Raw genomic sequence first — 14,932 nt, 5'->3', positions numbered from 1 at the left:
AGCAAGCGAAAGAGATCGCTTCTGCCAAGATAAAATGAAAGCTACGCTTAAAAACAGTTAAGAAATTATTTTAAACCGCGCAAAAATAGTACTTGCTTTAATGGCGTGCCAAAAAAAAAAAAAAAAAAAAAGTACTCTATAGCTGGAAAACTTTTAATTCCATCCCTGCCACTTAAAATTAACAGGAGATTTAGCAATGTCAAGTCTTGTAAGCTGGAGGGACCCTTTTGATGCCACGCCTCTTCATCCATGTGGTGGATGACACTGACACCCACACACACGCTTTTAGCTTTAGCCAGCCAAATAAGCTAACACAGTGAAATAATCACTTTAGGCTTAGGAGGTGGCACATTTCTCTTTAAAATTCTAATTTGCTGGCTATAGCACCCAGCCTCATGAGCCACAGATAAGGCAGTACAGTTTTGTTTCTGTAATGATAGGTTTCTTCAATAGAATGTTGTTAAGAACATAAACCTTAGATCCAGTTCTCATCCCTCTCTCAGCTATCTCCAGTAGGAGAGGGGTGATGACACTTCCCTGTCTTTCCAAGCAGCACACACACATCTGAGTATGTTATTGAATAACTGACAAATTTGGTTTAGCTTTCCTTCAGTGTGGAAGAAATGTATAGAGGAACATACAAAATTACTTAAGAGGAGAAACTCTTCAATGGGTAGGAACAGAGGTTTGCTTAGTATCTCACAATGACAGCTGTAGTCACATGGAGCTTTAAACAGTGTCCTGGTGGTAGTGCTTCATCTATGCTCTGGTAACTCTGCCCCTGAAATCTTTCATACCATACCCGATTTAAGCCAAATGCATGGTGTGAGGGCAGGCATAAGGAAACCCACTACCACCACCACCCAGGAGCTGATAAGAGTTTCAGAAAACTCCAGCTTTCACTCAAGTTAAAGTCAGTTGAGGTGCTAGTAAGAACACAACTGTCAGGAAAAAGAAAAAAAAAATTAAAGACTTGCTTGTTTAGTAATGTACTGAAAAAGAAAGTTACATACAACAGTATCCCTTTCTTACAAATATTGACCAACACTTTAAACATGAAAAGTCACTTTCCAACAGTAAAAGTGTAAACAACCAGCCTTTACACTGTATTTAGCATGTCTGTAGCAGTGGAGTTTTACAGCTTGCCAGTTAGAATATTACACCTGGGCTTGTTAGCCAGCAGCATTTTTCCTTGATAAACAAATACATCACAGCATTGAAATGCAGAAATATTTATTTTGGTTTCCTTCATTGGTTTTGAAAATTGTTTTGGTTTTATAAAACATAGAAATAGCCAACACTAAGCAAACATTTGAATTTCAATGTAACAAACTACTGCTCTAACAGTTGACTTGGATTTGTGTACCTGAATTGCATACACATATGAAATTATGCTACAGAGTAGTGCATTACAATCACACACAAATCTTAGTGCAAACCTTGTTGTGCTTGTATTTTTACATATATCCATGTTTTCAAAAAACAGCAATGAATGTTAATGCAAAACCAACTCTGTTAAGGATAGCAAAAGACTTATGCTGTAATAAGGCTTATTTCTGCTGATTTTTCAAACAAAAGATAAATTGCAAAATAATAACTAGTTATCTGGGAATTAGGTTTTTATCCCTGAACAAGTACTATTCTGGGCCAACACACAGTTCTGTTGGCATATATAAATAATTCCAACTGCTGCAAAGCATCAGGCAAAAACAATTCTACCTGACCTATTTTGCTATTCAGTGAAGAATACTCAGTGGCTCATACATAAAGCACAGAAAACAGAGGTTATGTCAGAAGCTCTTCCACTTACAGAGGGCCTGGCGCATTTTTATAAAATGCATTTTAAATACAAGTTCATTACAGGGAAACACGTGGCTAGGACAGGTGCAATGTTTACCCTGACTGTTAGCAAGCCCAGCCTCCTGATTGGGTTTTCAGGTCTTTAGTGTTCTTGCCAGAGTTGGGATCCTCTCATTTGCGAGGCTGGCGCCACTCCAGAATCATGCTACTGTAGCAGAGGCTACACTTGCTGAATGAACTGCATCCACACAGTGCAGAACCACCACATGCAGACTTACTCTGAGGAACTTCTATTCATCACTCTTTTTTGTGTGGAGTGCTGGCTTCTACCTTATAGAAGTACATATCATAACTGGCTGCAGATGTAGAAGGGAGATACAGCTCAGATGCCTTGCCCCAGTTAATACTGGGACTAACAAAAGATGTGATACCAGCTATGCAACTGTAAGGGTTTGGGTTTTTTGGTGGTTGAGTGGTGGGGTTTTTTTGAAGAGATTAAGTAATTTTTCTGAGGATGCAAGATACTTAGAGGCATTTTCAAAGCTGCCAAATCCTTTGTGGAATTGACAACTGCAAAACACACTGCAGACAGCAAACATGCTGGCAATAAAACCTTAGCTCCTTGGTGAAGGTGAGTCCCATTTTTGACCAAGGAAATATTAAATAATTTACATATATTTACCATTTATAGTTAAGGCTCTTTTTGGAATTAATAGGTCACCATAAAAACAGTATGCAACACAACTTGACAGTAAGGCAGTGTTCCATTTCTTCAATGTTCCTATGGCAAGTACCCATTTTTGTACAAGTTAATGATTGCACAGTTTCCTTCCCTATTTTTGCTGTAGTCAAAATACAGATATGAAGGCCAACAGTAGACAGACATGTGCCACTTTCCTCATTCCATTCACAATTACATTTTGGCATTAGCATAGAGTTCATCTATCTGTGACTGGAAGTATTTTCGCAGTTCTGGTCTCTTTGCCTTCAGTGTTGGTGTCAACAGCCCGTTTTCAACAGAAAACATTTCAGTGTGCAGGAAAATGTCTTTCACCTGGAAAATAAAAAGTTACTAGCCAAGCGGTATTCCTTGGAATAGACAAGACTATTAAAAACTTGCCCAAACATCATAACAAAGCCTGTCACTTGAGAAGTTTTCCAGACAGAAATTAAAAGCAGTCTCTGGAGAATCAGATCATATCGGTGTTAAGAAGTTTAAAGAATTAGGTATTTGGTTCTCACAAGCAACATACCTGTTCAAATGACTTCAAACCAGATTCTTTCCCAACTCTCACCATGTCCTCCAGAATGTATTTTTTTACATCCTGTGGATACAGAAATACATTGTATAGCTTCATGCTTGCATAAGCATCAACTTGAAGAAGCTGATGCAGAACAGCTAACTGTTCAGTTAGATATGCCTTACCTTGTTTTTGCATAGCTCTTGATAGGAGCCTTCAACTCCCTTTTTCTTGGCCCAGTTGTGCAGAGTATCAGGATCAGGTACCACAACAGCTACTAAGAAGGCCTAAAAAAAGAAAAAAGCTTGACAAAAATTCCCAACACTTTAAGTCAACACTTTAGTTGCTACACATTTCTTACTAGTCAGCTAGGCTTTGAGGAGCATTTCTGATCCTGCTATAGGATCAGAGTCAGCAGCTTTCTGCTACCTGAACACAGGAGTGCAGTTAAGAGTAATTCTTTCAGTTCAGCTTCTGAAGACCCACATTTCTCTTTACACTTGAAAACCCCCAAGATATCCAGGTTCTTTCTTGGTGTGTGGGGGTTTGTTTCGGTGTTTGTTTGTTTTTTGGGTTTTTCCCCCTGCACACTGTTAGCAATTTATATTCAATCATTAGTATGCAAATTAGTTCAGCTCCACTACCTGGTCTGAAACTAAATCCAGAAACATGCTCTGTAACTGCTAGAATCCAATCAGAACTAAAATGTGTAACAATAAAAATTGAAGATAAAAATTTAAATTCCAGTCCCAAAGTTTGAGGTGGGCAGAAGGAAGAAAGGCTTTTCTGCAGTCTCCTTTTGCATTAATTTTTACAATTACCTGAAAAATTCTTACCTGCAAGCTCTCTCCATGGACAAACACCTGTGCAAGAGCTTCACATCTCAGATACACATTCTCTATTTTCTCTGGTGCTATGTACTCTCCCTGGGCTAGTTTAAATATATGTTTTTTCCGGTCAATGATCTTCAATGTACCATTCTGTTAACAGAAATAACTTTCACTCAGAGGAGGCACTTCAAGTGAAAAACCAATCTACACAGCTTAGGCATGCCACACTGGCACAGTAAAACTGTGCTAGAGCCAGAGAACTGTAAAACTAATGTTAGAAGAAAATAGGTTATGTATCCATCTCATGTAAACTGGGGAAAGCCTCAGGACTGGCACTGTCAATACCTTTCTAGCCCCAGGCACACAGATTTATCTACAACAGTAATTATCCACAAATTCTTGTCTTTCACCTAACTAATTCTGTTCAATACCAAGTGCTCTCTAATATATTTATTAAATTTCTGCTCATAACTATGAAAGTACCATTCCAGCTATGTAAGTTAACTTACTGGTAGCCATTTTCCAATATCTCCTGTGTGAAGCCAGCCATCTTTGTCCAGAGCCTCTGCTGTTTTTTCTGGATCTTTCAAATAGCCACGAAACACATTTGGCCCTTTGACACACACCTGAAAAGAGCCATTTGTTAATATATGCTTCTATGAAGGAAAGTTAGCAATCACTACTAGCAACAAATGCTTTCTCCAACAGTTCTTAACTCCCATTGAAAAGGCAAGAGGAAGTTTGCATTTGTACAGGAATTTCTACTCATGGTTTTTGGAGACCTAACATTTTCCAATGGTGTGAAATATAATAAGAAGCAATTGGAATGATCTGTTCTCTTCCATTCTAGTAGCAGTGCTCCTACCCACTATTTGAATAATTGGAACCTGTCAGAAAAAATTTGTTTTTATTTATGTGAAAAAATTTGGCTAGATCCAGAAATACTATCTCTCAGCCTGGCAACATGTTCATTTCAGCTTTGGTAAACAGCAGGGGCATTGTGCTAAAACTAGCAGGGAAAAGAAAAGTTGTGTGTCAAGCAAATGGCACATTTGTTGTCCAAAAATTAGACTAGAAGGAATTACTAATGTAGTCCAGCAATCGATTCTTGAAAGACTCATCCCACCTATTTTCAGTGCCTACCCAGCATGCTGGTGAACTACAATACAATGAACATGAGATGTTGTCAATAGGAGGGAGATCAGAGAATTAGTGAGGGCTCTAATGACCTCATGGAGCCTACCAAACTTGGGACCAAACCAAAGTCATATTTTACAAACCAAGTCACTTCTGTTATAAAACAGACCTTATCTGGAAGGATATGAATAAAAGAGAACTCTACACATCCCAGTCAAGTTAAAGACTGACCAATCAAACGTTAATTTTTCATGGCTCCTACAAATCACAGGAAGGCAGTAGGTGACAGCTTTTCCCAGTAGAGACAGCCAACCATTTATCTGTATCCTGCTATCTGGCGCTGAGACCTCCTCCACACATGCTCATATATAATTCAATTCACAAATTTATTCCTCTTGAACAGTGATAACTGGCAAAAGTGAAAAGCAAGGCTTGACAGAGCAGAGAATATTGAAAGCTTACTCTCAGAAAAGGGGACTAGAAATGTTTAACCCAGATAAAAAGCAGAAAATAAGGAGGAATATTTATTTTAGGCAAATGGATAAGGAGAGGCAATTCCATAGCCATGGGGTTTGGGTGCTGTGAAGTAAGTTACAACACTTCTTTTGTTATATTTAGAATAGTTTATACTGAGGAAGTTAGTCTTTCAGGCCTAAGATGGCATCTGATATATTAAGGTGCTACCATTTTTACTCAAGTCCAAAGTAACTCCTAATGCAGCAAACTTTCACACTAGGTGCAAGCAAAACACTTTTAGGAGTTTTTTTGTTTTAAAAACTATTTACCTATTTATTATTATAAGAATTTATACTCAATTCCTCTAGCAGACCAAGCTTTAAGAGCATACTGAAAGTGAAGCAAAAATTATTGATGAAGACTAAATACGGAGTCATATGCAAGACAGAATAATTTTGACATTGTTCTCCATTTGCAAGCAGTTTCCCACCACCAAGACCAACTAAATCCTTGAGTATTTCTGGGAATTAAAGCCCAATGATTTGTCTCTAGTCTCATACAAATTACAACCAAAACAAATAAAGATTATAAATCCTTTGTAGCCACAAATTAGTTACTTGCTTAAGCTACTTTTAATTTCTCCTTCCCCCAGCTGCCCCAATAGCCTCTTGAAAGCATATGAAAGACACCACAGTTAATCTGCTTTCGAGGCTTGGGGAAAATAAATTACTATATGAACATCTCTTCAAAGTATATACACAAAGTTAAACCTGTATATATTTTACTTCAAAACAGTATTTTAAAAGACAGCATAAAGCATCACATATAAAGGTGGGTCCTCAAAATGCAATTTGTAAAAAATACATGTTCAATTTGTGCAGACTGCAAATGAAAAAAGTTCAGAAAAATGTACAGGCAGGAATCACAAATCATCATCAGCCTTCATGTCACTTGATCTCCATTTCTCTTAGAAGTTTCCAGCCACTTTAAATTACCTCATCTTACACATCACAAGCTGGGTAAGTGGCTACATGCATCAGCTGTTCTCTGGCCCACAGCAGTGGAGTGGGAGGGAAGCCCTCTGCCAGCATTCTGCTGAAGGATAACTGCAGTATGAGGTGGCCACCTCCCAGCTATTCCGCAGCTGGAAGATGCTGCCTTGGTCATACAACCTTATGTATGGTCATATAACCCTCTGTTAACCTGTGGGATAACAGATTACTATGGAAGCTGTTTCTTCTGCCCTCCAATATACTATTTCCTGGTTTGCTTCTGTGAATCATTAACTGATATTGCATGCGGACATCTTAGATTTTAGGTAGCAGGCCATGTTTAGCACTTCTACTAATCTCAGTTATTTCAGGAACAAAAAACCCATTTTACAAGATTTCCCAAGAGGCTCATACTGACTTTCCAAAATTACTTACCTCACCCTCTCCTTTGGCAGCGAAGTAATTCATTTCTTGTACATCAACAAGCTTGATGGCATTGCATGGCATTGGTGCTCCAACATGACCTATTAAACAGAGTAACACTTCAATAGCCTGATGCTTTTTAGCCAGATCCTGAAAAAAGTAAGCTGCTTACACACTGAAGAAAGATGGAAAACTGATTTCTGGTAGCTTAAATTTGCCAGGACTGAAACATTAAATTCTCAGATATCCCTAAGAATGTTACAAGCTGAACCATGTATTCAGGCTTGCTTTTTCTTATAATCAGGATCCTCTCTACAGAGATATTTAAGTAGCAGAAGCCCCACTAATTAGCAATATTATTTCAATTAAGGAACTAGAGATGTAACAGCTGAGGGAAGTGCAGACTGTTGATTCCAACACCAAAAAATGCCATTTGTATTTCCAGCCTGCCTTTATACACAGAAGATTCCTGTTTGATAGAAACTACAAAGGGTTAATACTATGACCTCCCTTCTCCTAAAGCTACTTCAACTTACAAGAACAGATCCTATTAGAAGTTTGAATTACTGAATATTCATAGCTATTTAGGGGTAGAAACATCAAGGGATCCCTTCAAAACTTTTTTTACTTCACTTGAAGAAAACCAATCATATCCTTCGTGATAGGGGTTACTGAAGATTAAATAAAGTGACCTCTAAAAATTTCAGGACCCTGACATTTAACAGACAGGTAGAGAGCTGAACATCATACCTGCTGTCCAGTCGCCAGGCAATGACAGGGAGCATCCAGCTGTGCATTCAGTCTGTCCATAACCTTCATAGAACTAGAAGGTGAAATCAAAATATAATCTAAGACCATTACTTTTCAACACAGTATCTTCATTAAAAAGCAACTAACATTTTGTTTCTTCTAATGGTTTACATTTGAGTGTACCAAAACCCTCAGCATCTTCTAAAAAAAAGAAATACTGATTTATTAGTTTCATCACAATACACAATTTTAAGTGCTAATATTCCACCATCAGTTCCAATATTTACTCATAGTTTCACTCAGTTTCACACAGTATGTGACACCTATTTAGATTAAAACAGAAAACAGCAGAGGAAGCAAGAAAGAAATGAAGAACCGTAGCACTAGTAGTGACTTTATTCACGTAATTTAAAAATAGCTTTGTCTGAGACAGCCGGAAATGGAATCCGTATGCCCCATCACAGCTCTGTGATTGTTATACACAAGACAGGCTTCCCTTTTCTGTGCAAAATGCATTGTTACACCAGCACACCACTGAAAAACTTCAGGAAATTATGAAAGCCTAATATTTTAGAGTATTTTTGTTTTCTATCCTTGAAATTTATTTAATTTCAACACATTTGTTCTATGCCACTGTTGTTCAAATTTTACCTCTGAAAGCATATACTTTGAAGAGACTCTGAAGATAAATGCAATGTGTGCAATCTGATTCTCCCCAGCCTCATTTTCAAAACAGCAACACTACAATATGATCACATTATTAGGTTTTCTACAGTGGTTACAAATACTTCTGTAAGCAAGGCAAACTCCAGAAACTTAAATCAAGTATGTAAGTTATTGCTTACTGCAGCCCATCAAAAAAATCTTTCCTCTAAGACAGGAAAGACACTTCAGACAGCTGATTACTTCAGTTAAAAGACTTTGGGATGAATATGGAAATTTCATGGGACTGAGAGAAGCTTGGGAAAAGAGCACGCACTTGTATGGTCTCCAAGAATACCAGAAAGAGTTATCCATATAATCAGACTGCTAGAAAAACTCTAAAAAACCTGGAGATGGATATTAAAATATTCAGGGTTTAGGACTAAGGCCAGGCAACTCACCTGACAGCCAAGAGCTGCTCTCAGGAAGGTCAGTACACTTGCAGACACAGGTGCTGCTCCTGTAACCATCAGCCTTACTCTTCCTCCCAAACTTGCCTACAATAGACACAAGATACTGTGGACACCAAAAGCATTTTAGAAAAACTTCGAGTCACCTTTTATGACATCCTTAGCCACTCTTCACCTACAGTGCCACCCACAAATGTTAGAGAGTAAAAGTTTAGTCTGCTGTTGCAAGCTTTCTTGCAGTGTTTTTAGTTTCATTAATGGCTAGAAGATATGGGATCTCAAACATACAGTATCTATACAGACTGTGATGTCACTGCAATGCAGACTCTGCCAAGAAGAGCTCAAGCCATGGCCTTACAGTGATGGCTTTATTTTTAACTGCCTTGTATCAACTTCTCATACATACTGAATGCTATAAAAAGCAGCCACATGGGCATGTTGTACAGCCAAGGTCAAGGCCATAGCAAGTGAGTGTCAGATATAATAGCAGGCATAACTTACTAGTGACCAACAGGGAGAAGACAATGGGGGCTACAGGTGGCACTGTGTCATACTTAGCATTCTTTCTTCAGAAGGACAATGTTTGCTTTCAAAGTGTCAAGAGAGAAGCACCAGACTGTTTCAGAGTGACTGAATTTCTGCCCTAATTTCTGGGCACAGGGCAGCAATATGGAATACACATCATAAAGTCACCCCAAGACACTTCCTTAATACAGTTAGCTGATACTCTAGAACTAAGGTTAATACAGTTAGCTGATACTCTGAGAACTAAGGGAATTGAAAAAATGAGATTGAAAATAAAAAGATAGCTCTGATTTTTGCTCTGAGTAGCCAGGTAGTCTTTAATCAGTGAAAAAGCCATACCAGACTATATTCCTATGAAATATGAACCATCCCAATGAAATTCAACAATTGCAAACTTCAGCTCAGAGGCTTTCAAGCATACCTGTATTTTACGGAAGATGACTTTATCCCAGAAGCTGTTATTTCTAACAATACCACTTCTGAGTTCTGCTTCTTTCCTCTTGGAAGCAAAATCCAGCAGCCACCTCTTTAATGAAGTATCTGCCTGCCCAAAAATCTATTAAGAAAGATGGACTATGGTTAGAATACCATTCCCTTTTCCTTACAGATGCATGCATAGAGACTCAACAGTGAAAACCAAATAAATTAAAACAACCTTTATTGATAGGCATCTTAATTCTAGAAAGAAATACTTGTGCATTTTTATTTTGACCTCAGTTCAAGGGTTGAAATCAGCACTTAACTGATTCTTGATATCCATCAAACTCTGTGATGTTGTTTCAAACTTGGGACCAAACCAAAGTCATATTTTACAAACCAAGTCACTTCTGTTATAAAACAGACCTTATCTGGAAGGATATGAATAAAAGAGAACTCTACACATCCCAGTCAAGTTAAAGACTGACCAATCAAACGTTAATTTTTCATGGCTCCTACAAATCACAGGAAGGCAGTAGGTGACAGCTTTTCCCAGTAGAGACAGCCAACCATTTATCTGTATCCTGCTATCTGGCGCTGAGACCTCCTCCACACATGCTCATATATAATTCAATTCACAAATTTATTCCTCTTGAACAGTGATAACTGGCAAAAGTGAAAAGCAAGGCTTGACAGAGCAGAGAATATTGAAAGCTTACTCTCAGAAAAGGGGACTAGAAATGTTTAACCCAGATAAAAAGCAGAAAATAAGGAGGAATATTTATTTTAGGCAAATGGATAAGGAGAGGCAATTCCATAGCCATGGGGTTTGGGTGCTGTGAAGTAAGTTACAACACTTCTTTTGTTATATTTAGAATAGTTTATACTGAGGAAGTTAGTCTTTCAGGCCTAAGATGGCATCTGATATATTAAGGTGCTACCATTTTTACTCAAGTCCAAAGTAACTCCTAATGCAGCAAACTTTCACACTAGGTGCAAGCAAAACACTTTTAGGAGTTTTTTTGTTTTAAAAACTATTTACCTATTTATTATTATAAGAATTTATACTCAATTCCTCTAGCAGACCAAGCTTTAAGAGCATACTGAAAGTGAAGCAAAAATTATTGATGAAGACTAAATACGGAGTCATATGCAAGACAGAATAATTTTGACATTGTTCTCCATTTGCAAGCAGTTTCCCACCACCAAGACCAACTAAATCCTTGAGTATTTCTGGGAATTAAAGCCCAATGATTTGTCTCTAGTCTCATACAAATTACAACCAAAACAAATAAAGATTATAAATCCTTTGTAGCCACAAATTAGTTACTTGCTTAAGCTACTTTTAATTTCTCCTTCCCCCAGCTGCCCCAATAGCCTCTTGAAAGCATATGAAAGACACCACAGTTAATCTGCTTTCGAGGCTTGGGGAAAATAAATTACTATATGAACATCTCTTCAAAGTATATACACAAAGTTAAACCTGTATATATTTTACTTCAAAACAGTATTTTAAAAGACAGCATAAAGCATCACATATAAAGGTGGGTCCTCAAAATGCAATTTGTAAAAAATACATGTTCAATTTGTGCAGACTGCAAATGAAAAAAGTTCAGAAAAATGTACAGGCAGGAATCACAAATCATCATCAGCCTTCATGTCACTTGATCTCCATTTCTCTTAGAAGTTTCCAGCCACTTTAAATTACCTCATCTTACACATCACAAGCTGGGTAAGTGGCTACATGCATCAGCTGTTCTCTGGCCCACAGCAGTGGAGTGGGAGGGAAGCCCTCTGCCAGCATTCTGCTGAAGGATAACTGCAGTATGAGGTGGCCACCTCCCAGCTATTCCGCAGCTGGAAGATGCTGCCTTGGTCATACAACCTTATGTATGGTCATATAACCCTCTGTTAACCTGTGGGATAACAGATTACTATGGAAGCTGTTTCTTCTGCCCTCCAATATACTATTTCCTGGTTTGCTTCTGTGAATCATTAACTGATATTGCATGCGGACATCTTAGATTTTAGGTAGCAGGCCATGTTTAGCACTTCTACTAATCTCAGTTATTTCAGGAACAAAAAACCCATTTTACAAGATTTCCCAAGAGGCTCATACTGACTTTCCAAAATTACTTACCTCACCCTCTCCTTTGGCAGCGAAGTAATTCATTTCTTGTACATCAACAAGCTTGATGGCATTGCATGGCATTGGTGCTCCAACATGACCTATTAAACAGAGTAACACTTCAATAGCCTGATGCTTTTTAGCCAGATCCTGAAAAAAGTAAGCTGCTTACACACTGAAGAAAGATGGAAAACTGATTTCTGGTAGCTTAAATTTGCCAGGACTGAAACATTAAATTCTCAGATATCCCTAAGAATGTTACAAGCTGAACCATGTATTCAGGCTTGCTTTTTCTTATAATCAGGATCCTCTCTACAGAGATATTTAAGTAGCAGAAGCCCCACTAATTAGCAATATTATTTCAATTAAGGAACTAGAGATGTAACAGCTGAGGGAAGTGCAGACTGTTGATTCCAACACCAAAAAATGCCATTTGTATTTCCAGCCTGCCTTTATACACAGAAGATTCCTGTTTGATAGAAACTACAAAGGGTTAATACTATGACCTCCCTTCTCCTAAAGCTACTTCAACTTACAAGAACAGATCCTATTAGAAGTTTGAATTACTGAATATTCATAGCTATTTAGGGGTAGAAACATCAAGGGATCCCTTCAAAACTTTTTTTACTTCACTTGAAGAAAACCAATCATATCCTTCGTGATAGGGGTTACTGAAGATTAAATAAAGTGACCTCTAAAAATTTCAGGACCCTGACATTTAACAGACAGGTAGAGAGCTGAACATCATACCTGCTGTCCAGTCGCCAGGCAATGACAGGGAGCATCCAGCTGTGCATTCAGTCTGTCCATAACCTTCATAGAACTAGAAGGTGAAATCAAAATATAATCTAAGACCATTACTTTTCAACACAGTATCTTCATTAAAAAGCAACTAACATTTTGTTTCTTCTAATGGTTTACATTTGAGTGTACCAAAACCCTCAGCATCTTCTAAAAAAAAGAAATACTGATTTATTAGTTTCATCACAATACACAATTTTAAGTGCTAATATTCCACCATCAGTTCCAATATTTACTCATAGTTTCACTCAGTTTCACACAGTATGTGACACCTATTTAGATTAAAACAGAAAACAGCAGAGGAAGCAAGAAAGAAATGAAGAACCGTAGCACTAGTAGTGACTTTATTCACGTAATTTAAAAATAGCTTTGTCTGAGACAGCCGGAAATGGAATCCGTATGCCCCATCACAGCTCTGTGATTGTTATACACAAGACAGGCTTCCCTTTTCTGTGCAAAATGCATTGTTACACCAGCACACCACTGAAAAACTTCAGGAAATTATGAAAGCCTAATATTTTAGAGTATTTTTGTTTTCTATCCTTGAAATTTATTTAATTTCAACACATTTGTTCTATGCCACTGTTGTTCAAATTTTACCTCTGAAAGCATATACTTTGAAGAGACTCTGAAGATAAATGCAATGTGTGCAATCTGATTCTCCCCAGCCTCATTTTCAAAACAGCAACACTACAATATGATCACATTATTAGGTTTTCTACAGTGGTTACAAATACTTCTGTAAGCAAGGCAAACTCCAGAAACTTAAATCAAGTATGTAAGTTATTGCTTACTGCAGCCCATCAAAAAAATCTTTCCTCTAAGACAGGAAAGACACTTCAGACAGCTGATTACTTCAGTTAAAAGACTTTGGGATGAATATGGAAATTTCATGGGACTGAGAGAAGCTTGGGAAAAGAGCACGCACTTGTATGGTCTCCAAGAATACCAGAAAGAGTTATCCATATAATCAGACTGCTAGAAAAACTCTAAAAAACCTGGAGATGGATATTAAAATATTCAGGGTTTAGGACTAAGGCCAGGCAACTCACCTGACAGCCAAGAGCTGCTCTCAGGAAGGTCAGTACACTTGCAGACACAGGTGCTGCTCCTGTAACCATCAGCCTTACTCTTCCTCCCAAACTTGCCTACAATAGACACAAGATACTGTGGACACCAAAAGCATTTTAGAAAAACTTCGAGTCACCTTTTATGACATCCTTAGCCACTCTTCACCTACAGTGCCACCCACAAATGTTAGAGAGTAAAAGTTTAGTCTGCTGTTGCAAGCTTTCTTGCAGTGTTTTTAGTTTCATTAATGGCTAGAAGATATGGGATCTCAAACATACAGTATCTATACAGACTGTGATGTCACTGCAATGCAGACTCTGCCAAGAAGAGCTCAAGCCATGGCCTTACAGTGATGGCTTTATTTTTAACTGCCTTGTATCAACTTCTCATACATACTGAATGCTATAAAAAGCAGCCACATGGGCATGTTGTACAGCCAAGGTCAAGGCCATAGCAAGTGAGTGTCAGATATAATAGCAGGCATAACTTACTAGTGACCAACAGGGAGAAGACAATGGGGGCTACAGGTGGCACTGTGTCATACTTAGCATTCTTTCTTCAGAAGGACAATGTTTGCTTTCAAAGTGTCAAGAGAGAAGCACCAGACTGTTTCAGAGTGACTGAATTTCTGCCCTAATTTCTGGGCACAGGGCAGCAATATGGAATACACATCATAAAGTCACCCCAAGACACTTCCTTAATACAGTTAGCTGATACTCTGAGAACTAAGGGAATTGAAAAAATGAGATTGAAAATAAAAAGATAGCTCTGATTTTTGCTCTGAGTAGCCAGGTAGTCTTTAATCAGTGAAAAAGCCATACCAGACTATATTCCTATGAAATATGAACCATCCCAATGAAATTCAACAATTGCAAACTTCAGCTCAGAGGCTTTCAAGCATACCTGTATTTTACGGAAGATGACTTTATCCCAGAAGCTGTTATTTCTAACAATACCACTTCTGAGTTCTGCTTCTTTCCTCTTGGAAGCAAAATCCAGCAGCCACCTCTTTAATGAAGTATCTGCCTGCCCAAAAATCTATTAAGAAAGATGGACTATGGTTAGAATACCATTCCCTTTTCCTTACAGATGCATGCATAGAGACTCAACAGTGAAAACCAAATAAATTAAAACAACCTTTATTGATAGGCATCTTAATTCTAGAAAGAAATACTTGTGCATTTTTATTTTGACCTCAGTTCAAGGGTTGAAATCAGCACTTAACTGATTCTTGATATCCATCAAACTG

General features: G+C 37.9%; 1 protein-coding gene across 1 annotated transcript in view; it reads right to left on the bottom strand.

Moving 5' to 3' along the window:
- Window positions 1-1,216: 1,216 nt before the first annotated feature.
- Window positions 1,217-14,932, bottom strand: part of ACSL1 (acyl-CoA synthetase long-chain family member 1) — a 34,629-nt gene continuing 20,913 nt past the window's right edge. The window contains exons 12-20 of the mRNA XM_008641467.2: window positions 14,587-14,721; window positions 13,665-13,760; window positions 12,562-12,634; window positions 11,824-11,912; window positions 4,381-4,497; window positions 3,878-4,021; window positions 3,227-3,328; window positions 3,054-3,125; window positions 1,217-2,854 (exon numbers count right to left, since the gene is read on the bottom strand). Of these exons, the coding sequence (XP_008639689.1) occupies window positions 2,714-2,854; window positions 3,054-3,125; window positions 3,227-3,328; window positions 3,878-4,021; window positions 4,381-4,497; window positions 11,824-11,912; window positions 12,562-12,634; window positions 13,665-13,760; window positions 14,587-14,721 (969 nt within the window). The 3' untranslated portion in view covers window positions 1,217-2,713. The remainder of the gene's footprint in view (window positions 2,855-3,053; window positions 3,126-3,226; window positions 3,329-3,877; window positions 4,022-4,380; window positions 4,498-11,823; window positions 11,913-12,561; window positions 12,635-13,664; window positions 13,761-14,586; window positions 14,722-14,932) is intronic.

This window comes from Corvus brachyrhynchos, unplaced genomic scaffold, assembly GCF_000691975.1.
Source record: "Corvus brachyrhynchos isolate BGI_N302 unplaced genomic scaffold, ASM69197v1 scaffold17, whole genome shotgun sequence".
Taxonomy (NCBI): domain Eukaryota; kingdom Metazoa; phylum Chordata; class Aves; order Passeriformes; family Corvidae; genus Corvus; species Corvus brachyrhynchos.
The sequence above is the reverse complement of the archived record's forward strand: the minus strand, read 5'-3'. Positions and strand labels throughout refer to the sequence as shown.